At 41.6% G+C, this 16256-nt stretch overlaps 1 protein-coding gene across 3 annotated transcripts in view; it reads right to left on the bottom strand.

Annotated features, from left to right (window-relative positions):
• FAM120A (family with sequence similarity 120 member A) overlaps positions 1 to 16256 on the bottom strand; it is a 116404-nt gene that overhangs the window by 39500 nt on the left and 60648 nt on the right. For all 3 annotated transcript variants that reach the window (XM_012738519.3, XM_020289222.2, XM_076008481.1), the window contains exons 6-7: positions 10295 to 10392; positions 9797 to 10080 (exon numbers count right to left, since the gene is read on the bottom strand). In XM_012738519.3, coding sequence (XP_012593973.1) covers positions 9797 to 10080; positions 10295 to 10392 — 382 coding nt within the window. The remainder of the gene's footprint in view (positions 1 to 9796; positions 10081 to 10294; positions 10393 to 16256) is intronic.

Genomic DNA, 16256 nt, shown 5'->3' with positions numbered 1-16256 from the left:
CAAACTAAGTCTACAGACTCATAATAATAATACTTTCTTGCTTTACCAATCTTACTCCCCCCAAAAAATTATCTCTAGAAATAATTCTATTATATGAATATTTCTTCCTGCTTCAAGAGGGTAGGTGGGCTGGGCACGGTGGCTCACGCCTATAATCCCAGTTCTCTTGAGAGGCTGAGATGGGAGGATCACTTGAGCTCAGGAGTTCGAGACCAGCCTCAGCAAGAGTGAGACCCCATCTCTACTAAAAATAGAAAAATTAGCTGGGCATCATGGCATACACCTGTAGTCCCAGCTACTTGGGAGGCTGAGACATGAGGATCCCTTGAGCCCAGGAGTTTGAGGTTGCAGTGAGCTACAATGATGCTACTGCACTCTTCATAGGCTACTCTGGGTGACAGAGTAAGATTCTGTCTCCAAAAAAAGATGGTAAGTGATCGTCACTTACTATGGAAAAGAAACTATCAGACACCCAACTTAGGAGTCACCAAGCACTTTAAAGATGGTCTATGATGTGCTTAGTGCCACAGATGGTGCAGAAGAAAAAAGGCAGGCCTTGCCTTGAAAAGGAGCTTTCAAGCGTCACATGGAAATAAGATAAAGAATCACATCATTTAATTGATAATTGTAAGGCAGTATAAGATTAAATGTTATCTGAATTGAACGCTACACATAATTTATAAATAAATGTAAGGTGACAAGAGCACTCCAGCCTATTCATTGAAAGGGAGCATCAGAGCTAAGGCTGAGGGTGACTCACACTAGGAAATCAGAAAGACAAAAGGTGCATTCCCAGCAAAGGGAGAAGGAATGGATTTGGTGAGTTCAAAGGACAAGGAGTTAATGAAAACTTATTTGGGAAAGCTTTTTTTTTCTCTTGGCAAAGCAGTAAAAAATAGGGTGAGGAAAAGAGATGGGAAGATCAGACATACAGCATCTCAAATACCAGAATAAGGGATTTCAATTAGCATTTTTAAAAAACTGTGCTGTGACCCATTAGTAGACTGGAAAAACAATTTTGTGAGTTTAATGAGCACTTTAAAAAACTGAAATGGAGCACACTGGAATGAGTGGTCTAAATAAGCATTATTTAATGAATTCTTTCTTCACTGTGTATATGGGGCCACCAGACGGTGGTTCACCTCGACCCCCAGGCAATGTGAAATGCGCTGTTCTACAGGTAGCAGGGGAGCTGCAGGGGCCTGCGCAGGGTGGAGCTCCATCCCCAGGGAGTCTGCCCGTGTGTCTAGGGTTCCCTGAGAATCACACAACCAGGACGGTAGAGCAGGAGAGGTGGCTGTGAACTAGGAAAGGGCCATCCAAGGAGGGGATACCTCTCCACTAAAACTGCAGAGCCAAGTGCCCGTGCTGCACGTGATCAGCAGACCCTACCCTTGTAAATACTATTGTTGTTCTACATAGATTATCAAACTAAAGATAAAGTAATGTCATAATCTGGATACTCATATGACCTTCTAACAATAACACTGTAAAATCTAAATTTCTGCCTGAAAAACATCTTGACAACAGCCAGTTTTTAAGAAGTCTAATATATTTCAATAGGATAACTATACTACTTCACAACTTAAGAAAACAAAATATCTCAATATGACAAATGCCTTGCTTTGAAGACTAGACAGATTAAATTTCAGAATACTTCTGTATACATTTATGTTTCATTTTATACAACTGATAATACCTTAAAAGTTATACTTAGAAACAGACAGACATTTCCCTGACTCCCACTATGCTGATATGTGCTGAGACAGGCCCTGGCTGCAGGGGAAGTAGACTCAGTGGACTGGGCACTCTGTAGGAAGCCTTTGTGCTGTCACAGAATCGCATCCACACTCCCACCGTATAAATCTCTGATGATACAATTCAGGCTCAGAGAGAAGGAATATACCCACAGTTACAAAGAAAGTAACTGGATTCAAACCCTGACCCATTACCGCGAGCTACTGCCACATGCTGTCACCGGAGAGACAGGCCCACAGACGGCTGACACACACGAGAGCGAGAGCGCAGGGAGCAAGGGAACAGGACAGCTCTGGTGAGCCGCCACGGCGCAGGGTGACGCCCAGCACAACACAGTGGGGCCTTGCAGGATAACGGAGACGTGCTACACGGTATCACTTCACTAGAAACACCTGGGGCTTTTTCTGCATGAAAGCCTGTCAAAGATAGCAAATGATTCTAGTCACTGAATGATTTCTTCTCCACATTTTCTTAGACAGCAGGTTGGTGATTTGGGATTGAAATATACTGGTATTCATTTATACTGAGTATACTGACATGTCACACATGTTTCTAACTGCCAGGATGCAGAGTTTTCCTTTGTAGAGCAGAAAAGGAAGAGACAATTGAGTAAAAGCTGACTTCTCTGTCAACAGGAAAGATCAAAGGAAAATAAAACCAAAATGGAAGAAATAAATCATTAAATTTAGAAAGATAAAAATCAAATTCACAGTAGAAATATCAAATGTGTGTAAATTTTTCATTTCTATCTGCTTCCCAACTCAACAGGGCTGAGACCATAACAGGGAGAGGGCTGTGTCATCACGGGAAAGCAGGCTGTGGGGCGCGGCAGTGCCGGGCGCCAGGAGGACTCTGTCATCCAACAGTGCTTGGCATTCGTACATAGGGCCCAGCTGTGGCCAGGTGCTGTCCTACAGAAGCATAATTTTCTGAGCTGCCTGATCAGAGAAGCTGCAAGAGTCACAGAGACAGGCCTATTCTCCTCATGCTCCTAATTAAGCTAAAGTCATGCATTCAGGTCTTTCATGTAATGGGGGAGTACAAAAGGCCAGGAGCAGAGAAAGTGCTTTTCCGCGAGGCAGTTGGATGACAGCTCAAGCTTCTTTCACAGGCTTGTCAGGATTCTCACTGTTGCTGGAAGAGCATGTGCACCTACAGTCCCAACTGGTCATGGAGCTGTCCTCGTAACAGCCTAAAGTGAGGGTTCAGAGACACCTAACTGTGAGTCACATATTTGTCATGACAAGATCAATACAAAATGTCTACATAAGTCAGTGGGTGGCTAGAATATATATAGACTCTCTCACTGTCATGGCATAGATCGTGATTAATTTTTGCCAACACATAAAATTCAGAATCATTTTTATGAGAGGATATTATAATGTTACTATGTGTTAAAAAGCCAAAATATAAATGTAGATATTTGCCTAGCACAATAGCATAACAATCTGAAAGAAAAACCTACAGCTACACTCAAGCCATTCTCTCAGCCCTGAACCTGCCTATGCCACAGGATCCTAGAGCAGGGTAATATGGAATTCTCTTTGAGAAACATAAGGTTTGGAAATGGAGTCTGGTAGCACTCAAAGTACAAGAAAAACATCTGTATCATCTTAAAGGAAAAAAGATATCAGGAGCATATTTCCTAGGTCAAGCAGAGCTGAATGAAATTGTTAGCTATTTTACATTAAAGACAAAATTAATGTTTTGGTTTTACATTATACCGAGAGTTAATTTTTAAATAACAGTGGCAGCTACTATTTATTATACTTACTCATCAGCTTAATTCACAAACAACCCAGGAAACCTCTCATCCACATTTGAATGTCCCAGGATTTGACAAGCTTGAGACCACACAACTATACCTGCAAATACCAGCCAAGAGATTCTGAGAGAACCGGTTCTTGGCAACAGCTGAGACTCTGGGCTGCTCACAGGATCCCTTGGATGCTGCCACTGAGTAGCCTGCCTTTGATCTTTCACAGTTAGCAGATACAGCCCTACAGGGACTCATATGTCATTAGCATAAATTAACAAGGGGAGGGACTGCAAAGCTTATGCAAGAGATGCCACCATAACACTACATATCAAAATTAATGATAAATATTGATGGCTGGATGTGGTGGCTCATGCCTGTAATCCTAGCACTTTGGGAGGCCAAGGCTAGAGGATCGCTTGAAACCGTAAGTTTGAGACCAGCCTGAGCAAGAGCCAGACCCTGTTTCTACAAAAAAAATTAATAAATAAATAGAAAAATTAACTGGAAGTGTTGGGGCACATCTGTAGTCCCAGCTACTCGGGAGCTCAGGAGGCTGAGGCAAGAGGATCACTTGACAGCAGGAGTTTGAGGCTGCAGGGAGTTATGAGGATGCCACTACACTCTTGCTGCCTGGGCAAGAGAGCAAGACCCTGTCTCAATCAATCAATCAATAGAAATAGTCTACTGCACTTAAGATACATATATAAATGTATAAGAAAATGAAACAAATCTATACAAATAAAGTCACACAGCTGAAAAAGTCTTCTTTCTGAATAGAACTTTTATCTATCCATTTTAAAATGTCAGTAATAAGATTCAAAAACATGACAGCAATAAAATATATAGTTACATTAAGTATATACACATATTTACACTTAATACACAAATAATATATTTAATTATGTAAGTACATTAAGTATAAAAGGAAGAAGAAAAGGAAAAAAGTTGTCCCTAAAGATAAGACCCTGTTATTATAAATTTTAGTATATGCAGAGAAAAATAAAGTGTTTGAATATTCACCAACCTTCTGAATATAGTTACTGCTCTAGAGGTAGAATCATGGGGGATTCCTTATGCTATATTTTCCAATGTTTGAATTCTATATAACTTTGCACCAAAATGATAATTAGAAAAAGGTATAAAAGAAAAAAATTTAAAACTTAATTTAGCAACCTCAGATTTGATTCAAATTCTAGAAGTCCAAACGAATCTATGAAAATAATATAAAATAAACAATTTCACAAGTATTCAGCTATTTTTAATTCAACTAAAATAAAGGTCTCACAGAGGCCAGGAAAGGAAGAAAAAGAAGAATGCCACCTTCATTTTTTAAATTTTGACCAAGAATAAAGAAGCATATGCTGATGCTAATCTAACAAAAGGTGTAGCAGAGAATATTATTTAGTAAGAAAGCAGCACATTTCTTCTTATTTTACAGTCAAACCAACCATTATGGCCCTAGAACAACCAGCCAGTTCCAATCACTGCCCAGGGCACCAGCCCATTTCCCTTGAACGAACAAAGACACTGCTAGAAAGAAGAGTGTTGTGTCTCTGCCAAGGAGCCAATTAAACTCCAGACTGACTCCCCGAAAGCTCACCTCTAATCTTTGCTGGAAAAAATACCCCAGGCAGCCACAGCTGTATGGCAAGGCAGCTTCTCCTATTCTAAGAATTCCTTGTCTAACACAAATTTTCCAAAAATTCTAAAGAGAAACTTAGACTTTGAAAGAGTAACAGCCCATGACTTCCACTCCAACAGTATGGTGGAACAGACACTGAACAACTGCTCTAACTGAGGAGACTAAAAGACTGGTTAAGGTCTTAAAGCAATATGACAAAAAGAGGAGGAAAAGCACAAGGCTGCCTGCCAAATGCACCTGGTGAAGGCTGCCCCTGCCTGCCTCCGAGGATTGGCTGAGAACGTGTCCAGATCTGCTGCCATGTGTGCAGGTACCTCCTTGAGGACTTGGGGTTACCCAAGAACATTCTCTGCAGTGTGGTGTGATGCTCCCTGTGTGGACAGTCCCTGCTGATGGCGCGAGGAGGAGGAGGGCACACACATCTGCTCTCACCAATGTTGCTGTGACACACACTGCACACCTACCCTCCTGTGCACGGACACCCAGCAAATACCCACAAAGAGTGCCCGTAGCTCACGGACACCTGCAGGTCATGGCAACGCCCAGCAATGCTGAGGGGTGAAAGCCAGGACCCAGCAGCTCCACCCATGTCCCCCACCACATACCACCTTTACAAACAAATGTTTGACAATTGTATAGGTTTTTAATAAAAGGTATTTTGTTATGTCTTAAGTTACATTCCTTTGATTTTCTTAGTGAGAGTGAACAACCTTTTACATTATTGATGTCTGTGTTTCCTCTATGAATTGCACATTTATATCTTTTTTGTTTTAATAGACAGGATGTTGCCATGTTACCCAGCCTAATATGCAGTGCCTATTTCTTTATTTCTTTATTTTTTTGAGACAGAGTCTCACTTTGTTGCCCGGGCTAGAGGGCCGTGGTGTCTGCCTAGCTCACAGCAAACTCTAACTCCTGGGCTCAAGTAATCCTTCTGCCTCAGCCTCCTGAGTAGCTGGGACTTCAGGCATTTGCCACCATGCCCGGCTCATTTTTTCTATACATTTTTAGTTGGCTAATTAATTTCTTTCTATTTTTAGTAGAGGCGGGGGTCTCACTCTTGCTCAGGCTGGTTTCAAACTCCCTACCTTCAGTGATATTCCCGCCTTGGCCTCCCAGAGTGCTAGGATTATAGGCGTGAGCCACGGCGCCCAGCCTGCAGTGGCTATTCACAGTGATCATAGCACACTTGAGCCTCGAACTCCTGGGCTCAAGCAATCCTCCTGCCTCAGCTTCCCAAGTAGCTGGGATTACAGCCACTGGGCCCGGTACATTTATATCTTTTGCCACTAAAAATGCTTACCTTTTTAATGTGTACCGTGCTTTTCTCTTTTATGGTTGTCACTTTTATTCTGTAATAGTCCCCATCACCCATCGCCACTACCTTTTAAAAAAAATGCCACTGATTTACTGTTGGGGAAACTAGGCCATTTATTTTGCGGATTGTCCCACATTCTGAATTTGGTTTATTACTTCCTTGTAGTACCACTGAACATTTAATGTAGAAAATATTTTTAAACTGTAGACATAGACTCTTTGTCTTCTGTTGCAGATACCAGTATGCACTTATTGAGCAACCCTGGGCAAATGACCTCCCAGACCCAACCTGGGAGCATGACCACGTAATCCTGGGGGTGGAGGAGTCAGGGTTGGATGGTGAGAGAGCAATGGGTAGGAGAACACCTTGCTAGATATCTGGAAGACCTCTCCCCTCTGCTATTTTATCGTCTAGAAATTATAAACATTTCCACTGTCCATCTGTTGACATTAAGACCAGAGCTCTGGAGTTCAACTGTCCATGAATTCCCACCAGCTGAAGGGTCTGCCTGTCCAGAGACCTGTCTGTCCTGAGAGCAAACGCCATCAAGATGGGAGTACACTTGCTTCCAAAGAAACACCAAGATCTCTCCAGCCCAGGGCCACTCTAAGCACACTCTGGATGGTTCCCATGGCACTTAGAACACATGCAGCTCTGCAAGACTCTGCTGGGCATCACACCCCAACACATCAGCTCTTCTCATTTCCTTCTTCTCAGCCTTCCTGCCATTCCCAGTCTCCAGTGCTCCCTGCTCCAGTCACTCTTCTGCACGTGTTCTTCACACACTCGTCATCGACAGGGTTTGTTTGTTCACTGCTAACAGACTGTCTTCTATCAGAACTCAAGCAATGAGCGCAGACCTTATCTGTGCCATCCACTGTCCTTCACTGGTAAACAGTAAGTGCTCAAGCACTTCTTGAACTAAATTAATGGATAATTTCCTTCCCCCCAGGACCATCCTGAAAGGGCAATGTAGGTCCCAGGGTCCTAATTAAAGTCCTAACCAAAGATAAAATAAGTCCTGACTTATTATTCCTACTGAATTATGCTGTAAACTACAAAAGCAATTCTTTGTTTTCTTATGCACAGACTCATAATACACACAATGTATTCAGCAGGCTAGAATCCTTGCTGAAAATCATGAACATCATCCCTCCTTGGCATCCTGCCACATACATAAATTCAGGTTGTACCACCACACCTGCCATAAGCAAAGTATGCCCATAATCAAGGGTTTGGCCCCGAAAAATGCTACCTAGTTTCTGATACCGAAACCTTTGGAACAAGCACTCATGTCTCCTCTGCTTTCCTGCATCTCAATTCTAACAGTCTGTCTCTTAGTTATTATAATAAAGATAGCAGCAGGTTCAAGGAAATTAAGTCATTCTTAAGTCACACAGATTGAATCCAATCTTTTGATTCCAGGTTGTATGAGTACGCTGCCTTCTTCATGACACTTTACACTGCAGGGATGGCAAAACACTGAGACATCGAGCAGATCAAATTCCAGTTGCAGAAACAAGATGCATCTCCAGAAAACACAGTAAAAATGCCAAGTCAGAGATAAAGATGATTGTTGCCACAAGAGTTCAAAGGGAAAATGGATACCCAGGAACTAGAAAAAGTTGACCAGAAAGAACCTTTACAAACAAGTAAAAGCTGAATACACAGAAAAGAAGGGAAATGCTCAGGCAATCCTACTTACTCCAAGTTCAGCTCTCATTCTAACGAGGACAACTTGCCAAATTAAATGAGCAACATGCTTTCTTCTAGATTCCTCTCCTAAGGAACAGAACAGCCACCACTGAGATGTGCCATGGTCACTATCCACGCTCCCCAAGACAGCACCTCAATCTGGTTTCTGTATCTCTGTCACCAACACTTAACTCCTTGAATCATAAAGCTTACTTTTTTTTTTTTGCTTTTTGTCTTACTTCTACCTATGTTTCAGAATTTAGAAAGAATATTTCTTATTAAGATGAACCTGTATTGTACAGATATTTTGATCTTGGTGGCATGAGTCAAGTTTTAAAAGAAAATGCAGTGCCTTAGAATTCTAGAGTGGAAGGGCTTGTCAGACCATCTATCAGTTATTCTCAAACTTCAAGGTGCTTGTTTAAAAATGCAGATTTCTGGGTCCCAATTCAGAGATTCTGATTCAACAGGTCCTAAATATATTACCTTGCTAGAGATTTAAAAGTTTGAACACTAAATTACAATTAGTTCTTTACTTCATTTTGGAATTTTAGGATTGTACATACAGCAAATAAGCATTTATGAATTTTATACTTCTCTGCTATAAATAAGGAGTACAATCTCTGGGTGACTGTGAACTCTTCGGTAACTGCTGCCCTAGGTCAGCAGACATTTATTCCCATTTTACAGGTGAAAAAAGAGCAAAGAGGAAAAACCACTTGCTTCTGGTGACATACCAGTAAGAACTTACACAGAGACTGAAAACTACATCTCTTAGATTTCTTACAGCAGAAACTGATGTAACAACCACCAGCCCTGGTTATCTACCCTATAAAGTAGAGTTCAAACTAAGGAAAAGGAGACCCAGACTTACAGGAAAGATAATATTTCCTTTCTTTTTTTCTTTCTTTCTTTTCAAAACATAAGACAGTTTAAGGGCAGGGGAAATGTACATTTAAGATTTCCCCAATCAGATTTTAACCAATTATGTATTTCTGAATTTATCTGCTCAGGGACACACGCTGTTTAAAATACTCCTCTATAGAAAGAATTCTGGCAGCACCTATGCAGCTTTCTATGGTTTTTGTTGGGCAAACAGTGTTATTTCAAGAATGTTCCTATGAGTTGCTGAGTTTAGGAGAAGGAGAAGAAAATTCAGAGTTTCCTTGATCCAGGAGCCAAGAGGTTAATTTTTCAGGGGGCAGCAGAGGGTAGGTGGGTGTGGGTGTGGGTACGGGTGGATGGGTGGGTGGGGGTGTGGGTGTGGGTGTGTGTGTGTGTGTGTGTGTGTGTGAGCAAGACCACACCAGATAAATGCCCCAATGTTTCGATCACACAAACCAGTTCTTGTCAAACTCCTACTCAGAAAGGTGCCTGCAGTTCCAGGCCACAGGGCTGGGATGATGCAGATTTTAATTCACGAAAACCTCAAAGAACATATCTACTCGTCCTCTCTCCTCCATGCCCAAGGACCCCTGGTCTCAGCACAGAGCAACCGCCACCTACCGTAGGTCACTGTAGCAAACTGCATCTTTGAGTAAAATACCTGTGTGGCCAGAGGCCAGAAGGCAGCTTCCCAGGTCACTGCCCACCAGGGAGCACTCAGCACCCACACACTACTCACTTTGTCGCCCCTCCGCCGCCCTCATCGTTGTCTGAAGATGATGATGTAGAAGAGCCAGGAAAGTAGGCAGAATCCACATGATTGGGGCTGCCACTTTGGGCTGGGTTGATGGGCGAGGACCGCTCATACAGTGGTGTGTGTTTCCCTTCGTGAGGAATGTTGCTGTAGTTGTTCTGCTCCGTCAGATTCTTCCCGCTCGTGTCCAAAGTGAGAGCTGGCTCAGTGAGGCTGTATGGGTATGGACCCTGGCCCGGGGCACCCCCTGCGCTGGGCACTTGTGGGGCCTGAAACAAAAGGCACAGATCACACTCATGCTGCAGGCAGGACCTGACTCAGATGCATGCTGACTTTTCCTGGTTAATTTTTACATCAACAAACATTGGCATCTATTTTACATATCAATTTGAGATTTTAAAAAATTATTTTAGTATTCATTAAAATGTGAGTCTTGTGCCACATCCAAGACCTACTGCACCACCTAACACAGGGAACTCTTACCACGGGCTTTGCTTGCAGAGAGGCCTGCGGAATGTTGAGCATCTGAGGAGGAACGTGCGGTGGCACCATCCCAGGCATTCCAAACGGACCGGGTCTGGCTGTTTCATCAACACGGAAAGAAAATAATAACATAGCTGTGAACAGAATGCTATTTCCTCAGGAAATCCATGCTAGCCCACGGCCTCATGGGTCCTCAGACACTGACACCACCAATGGTCCCACCTCTGAGAAATCTTTAGAAATTGATGTTTAACATTAAGAAATACTTAATTTTATAATGACCAATTTTATATAGTGAGGCTAGAATTTTAACTTTTCAGATTTCTCAGTGAACTTTTACACTGTTTTCGCTTTTGTGCATTTCTTTTTTTTTCAACTTAAAGTCACCAGCTACTGTGCATTTCTTGGATGCCCCATCTGTCCATCTGTGTTTAACCTGATGGGCATTTCTCTCTTTGCTCACTGCTGCTCCTAAACTGAGGTCTCAGCAAAACCAGAAGCCCTGGCAGGGATGAAGGGAACAAAACAGCAACAGAACACTGTCTCTTGCATTTGTAAAGCAAGAGAATTTTTCTATTTAAACTACTTCACAACAACCAAAATTAGGTTCTTAGCTAACTAGCAAGTTTTAAATATAAAAATTAAAGTGTGGCAATTGCTACTTATACTTTTGGGTTGTTTTTAATTGTTAAGCAAAACTATTATTAGGTTACATATTTTAACATGCATTACAGGATCAGTAATGTGGGATTTTGTGTTCTCTTAAAACATGACTTCATAAACCTGATCTGATGTACATTGGTGTGTGCTACTCGTTATTCCCATGCTAACTTGAAAAAGTGATGAATTCAACTTGGGCATAGAAAGCCAAGTGCAGGAACGGCTGAAGCATGACAGCAGGAAAAGGAGCCAGGCCAGCCTGAAGCTGTGACAAAAGGCAGGGCCTGGAAGCCTCCACACTCCGGCTGGCCTCAAGGGTCTAAGCAGAGGGACAGAGCTCAGGGGCCACTTACGTGGCTGACATACATGGAACTAGTACGTCCACTGAGAGCTGACAGTGCTTTATGCTCTCCCAGAGACAGCACCGGACCTGCGGTAATGTGGACTGAGCACAGCCCTGAAGTTAACACTTCAAAATATCACCAGAAGTAGACATTTGAGAAACATAGTAAGTAACTCCTCAGAGCCATCCACCAGAGCCAGACAATTAGGTGTTGAGTGCCTGCAATGTGTCCAGCTGGAGAAAGGGGCCTAGGATACACTGAGCCCTGCGAAGGTGTCATTAAGACTCAGACTGCTGAAGATGCAGAGAAAACAGAAAACCTGTGGAGACATAACAGACCAACCTGGAGCTCTCTTGTCTGTACCATCTCTTCCTTAGGTTTGCTTATTTGTTTGTTTATTTATTTACTTTTTTGAGACTCACTCTGTTGCCTGGGCTAGAGTGCTGTGGCATCAGCCTAGCTCACAGAAACCTCAAACTCCTGGGCTCAAGCAATCCTTCTGCCTTAGCCTCCCGAGTAGCTGGGACTACAGGCATGCTTCACCATACCCAGCTAATTTTTTTCTATATATTTTAAATTGTCCAGCTAACTTCTTTCTATTTTTAGTAGAGACGGGGTCTCGCTCTTGCTCAGGCTGGTCTCGAACTCCTGACCTCAGCGATCCTACTGCCTCAGTCTCCCAGAGTACAAGCATGAGCCACTGCGCCCAGCCCTTAGGCTTATTTTAAAAGTGGAACAAAACCAAGCCTAGAGCTCCCTGAACTTCCATTGCCTTCTTTAAGCAATAGGAGTGCTTTTCTAATCTCTGAATCTGGACAGATAACACTAGGCAAAAGGAACCCAACCCACAAACCACCACCTTTCTTACCTTCTATTTGCCAAAATAAACTAAATATATTAATAAAAATTCTCCAAACCTTCCCTCTCATTTTCTGAATACAAACTTTCGTGGCTGAACTGATAACAGGCTTCCTAAGGCGATACTAGGCATGGTGCAACCAGGATTGCAAACACTGTCCTAGACCCTGGCTTCCCAAGAGCCAAGGCACAGCCCCACAGAGGCCAGGAGTAAAGCACAGATCGCTGCTCATTCCTCCCCTGACAGATGAGGATCCACAAACCTTACAAGCTATGATCTATCTGAAGTTCCCATTTCCAAGCCCTCAGCTCTCAAGCTCTGAAAACCACAGGACTTTGATCCTGGCTCTCACTAAGAAAATATCTTGGCACAGCTTCCACCTTTGTACTGAACAAATGAAACTGCAGTACAAGTAGCTGGGAAGCATGAGACTGGCATGTGTGTGCTCACAGGCACACTCACACACAAATATAAATGTATACACACACACATAAGAAGACGTTCCTAAGTCCACTAAATCCACACCTTTGAGGAAGGTATGCACACAAGCGTATGCTCACTCTCACACATGCACATGCACACACAGGAGCATACACACACCCCAAACATGGGTGCATAGCATGTGCTAACACAAGGCAACGTTCCTAATCAAACATAAGTGTACTAGATCTACACCTTTGAGTATGAGATAAAAGTCACTGTAATTGTTAAAGACTTGTTCTCAGGTGATTCTGAATTATAGCCAGACCTGGACCAAAGAATATTATAAAATTCATTCAAGCTCTAAAATTATATTAATAATTTAAATCACAATGAAAAGTCTAGCTGACAAACTATACTATAGCATAAAACCAAAGAATTCCGAGGAAAAAATATTCTCTAAAATCACTTGCAATCATTGACCTCAAATAAACCTTTGTGAATCCACAGAGCAAGTTACTATTCTATTCTAACTTAGTCCAACAAATGAATTAATTTGTCTAGACTGCAGAAATGTCTAAGAACTCAGGGCCTGCTTCTGTAGACTACAGGCTTTCTTCTAAATCAGTTCTTGTTCCACATGCCCAAGTGCAGCTGAGTAGAACCACTGTCTATCTTCCTCACCAGAACATCTTTCTCAGGAGAGACATTGGGCTCACAGAGTGGAGATCACCACCACCAGCTCCTCATTCTCTTCCTTTCACAAACACTATTAGAGAGGTGGGCTTTTGTTAGAAAAGTATGCAGATTCAAGGCAGGAAAAGATAGGAGAAAAAAATGCCCAAAAAAAGGTTTAATTAAAATATGAAAAACATTCTATAATTTTAAAATGTTTTAAATATTGTGAACTTCTTTAAGAATGAAGAGAAATGAAACATGCCTTGCAGTCCTTCAGCTGTGCTATGTTGACCTTTCACCCTGGTATACAATAAGTGCTGTTAAGTTACCTACTTCCTTGAATGACTCACTATAGCTAGCTATGCTAAGCTGTCTAGCTTTTGCTCTAAATTAACATAAGATAAATTTTTAAAAGGAATGGTGCTCAACTAGAGCATCTACTTAGAACTACAGTCGGCCTTACCCCTGTCCCCATTCCTAGCCCAACCTAACAGATGCTCATATACTGCCTGGCTTATTATTGCTGAGATGTTATATATATTAAAACAAAACAAAGAATAGTACAAAGTTTCTATTTAAAAAATTCTATAATGCAGACAAGTGCTGGTGTATGATTTTCTAGTGTTACCCAAAAATATAGCTTTGAAAATTTTGATTCTAAGATTAAATAAATCAATATAATCCCTATCACCGACATTAGTTTTCAATGCTTGCATAAAAGAGCAAACTTTTCCAACCATTTTAAACACATTCACATGGACATATTTACTAAATATTAATATTCTATAGAAGACACAAAATTAATGGAAGGAAATTTTCATGTAATCTGTTCCCATTAAACTACAGACGAATAGTTTCCACCAAGGCAGGGATGGGGCCTGGAGAAGTGGGAGAAGCAGGGGACAGTCTGGCTGTCCTGCATGAGAGGAGGCCTTTCTGAGCAAGTCAGGCAGCTGAGCTGGACTGAGACCCAGGGAGGCGGAGGGTTGAGCAGCAACTCCCAGGAACTAATTGCTAAGGGGAGCTGATGCCCGCCTAGAGCCTGCGGTGCTGCCCAGATCACGTGGGAAGAGCCACAGGCCAGCATCCAGAAGAGGCCTGGTAGCAGAAGGCTGCAAAACCTGAGACAATGAGCTTGAAGAAGGTTCACTTCAAGGACCATGAAAAGTCAGATTATGAACTAAGTGAACGGGCATAGGAAAAATAAACTAGGGAAGCATATTTCAAGTCAGTATAAACAAGAACTTTCTAAGAATTAGAGCAGTTCAACAATGAAAAAGGTTGCTTGACTGACTGTTTCACTGCTCATATAAGAACATTCCACAACAGTCAGTTGGGATGGTACTTACATGTAAGTTTACCTCGCTATCCAAATCTTTTCCATCCCTGAACGTGGTTATGAGAGGGTACACATCAAGGGGTACAGCATCATTCAAATCCACTTGGTGCCTGAGTCTTAAGTAGCAAATTTTATCTAAATGTATTCAATTCCTTGGTTCAATTAATCAGAGTACGAATAGCAAAAAATACTTGTACTGACTGAGCAAAGTTCAAGAAAGCAGAAAAGGAACAGTAAATCTCATTTGGTCACCTAAAGATTTTATAAGTCTATGATAAAATAAGATAAATTATTTTCAGTCTATTTATGGATTTTGGAAAAGCACAACCTAGAAGAAAAGTCTAACAGGCCTTTATTTTGAAGTCACTGGTAAACTGAACTGACATTCCTTATTTGTTACCTAATACTAAAGCCATTAACAACCCTAACAACATTAATAAACCTATATGCATCCATCTGAGGAAGACCTACATGCAGTCTTTTAATCCAGGTAATAGCTGAAAGGATATATTTCCAGTTCTTTCAAAACAACCAATTTTTAAGTTTTGTTTTTTTTAATGACCTTCCAAAAAGCCATAAGATCAGACAGTCTATATGACCGAATACACCACACTAAAACAAACTAACTGAAAATTGAATGAAAGTCTCAAGAATGGAGACTGAAAACAAAGACTCCAGCAGCATCAGGAGAATCTGCTTTTCCACTTGGGAACTCTGGACTGGACGGGAAAGATGAGGGACTTTCCCCTCAACAGGAGCAATGCCTGGCTTCCCTCCAACGCCATCTATGCTGTCAGTCTTGGGGGCTTGATAGCAACATCATTTGCACTGTCTTTAAAAGGATAAAAACTCACAAAGATGAACAAGGACACATATCAAAACAGCATGTGCAGAATGACATGTACAACAGAATAATTAAAATCAAAACACTGCTATTTATTATTCCATATGCAGGAGGTAAGGAAATATAAAAACATGTTTGAGGGGGCCATATATGACTTTTAAAAAAGCCTGATGCATTTCTTTAAAAGAAAAAAAACTGAAGCACATGGCACCATTTGTGAAACGTGTTCAGTGAGCACACTACTGCTCATTATACTATTTCTTATATTTTTTGTTACATTTATAGCTTTTCATAATAAAAAAAGAAAAACCTAGGGAAGGTTGGGTCTAGTAAGCAAAGCTATAAGATAAATTGAGGACTGAATATAACAAATTCTAAAATTTGAATGTCAAATTTTAAAAAGTTATTAGTAAAGTATAGCAAAAGTATAATATTGAATTCCTGGTGAAAATAAATTTTTTTTAAAATTATAATACCAAAAACCTAAATATATTCTAGATGCTAACAACAGAGACATGGCTAAATAGCACGCATCTGTCATGCAGAGTATCAAACCATCTCTAAAAAAAATAAGGCAGACCTATGTGAAGTGCGAGGAAATCTCACAGGAATACTATTAAGTGGAAACGAGGCAAGTCATCAAGCAGCTGTAATGGGTCCCACTTATGGGTCATAGACCCCAGGCTTGGACAGCCCTTGGAGGCATCCCTGTGCCGGCTGGGCCTACTCCTATGCAGGAGGCTCCAGGTGCAGCCGCCTGGCTCTCAGTCAGGCCCAGCCCTGGGGCAGTGTAGGCAGCCACAGCACCTTTTACACTT

This window comes from Microcebus murinus, chromosome 12 (genome assembly GCF_040939455.1).
Source record: "Microcebus murinus isolate Inina chromosome 12, M.murinus_Inina_mat1.0, whole genome shotgun sequence".
Classification (NCBI taxonomy): Eukaryota; Metazoa; Chordata; class Mammalia; order Primates; family Cheirogaleidae; genus Microcebus; species Microcebus murinus.
The sequence above is the reverse complement of the archived record's forward strand: the minus strand, read 5'-3'. Positions and strand labels throughout refer to the sequence as shown.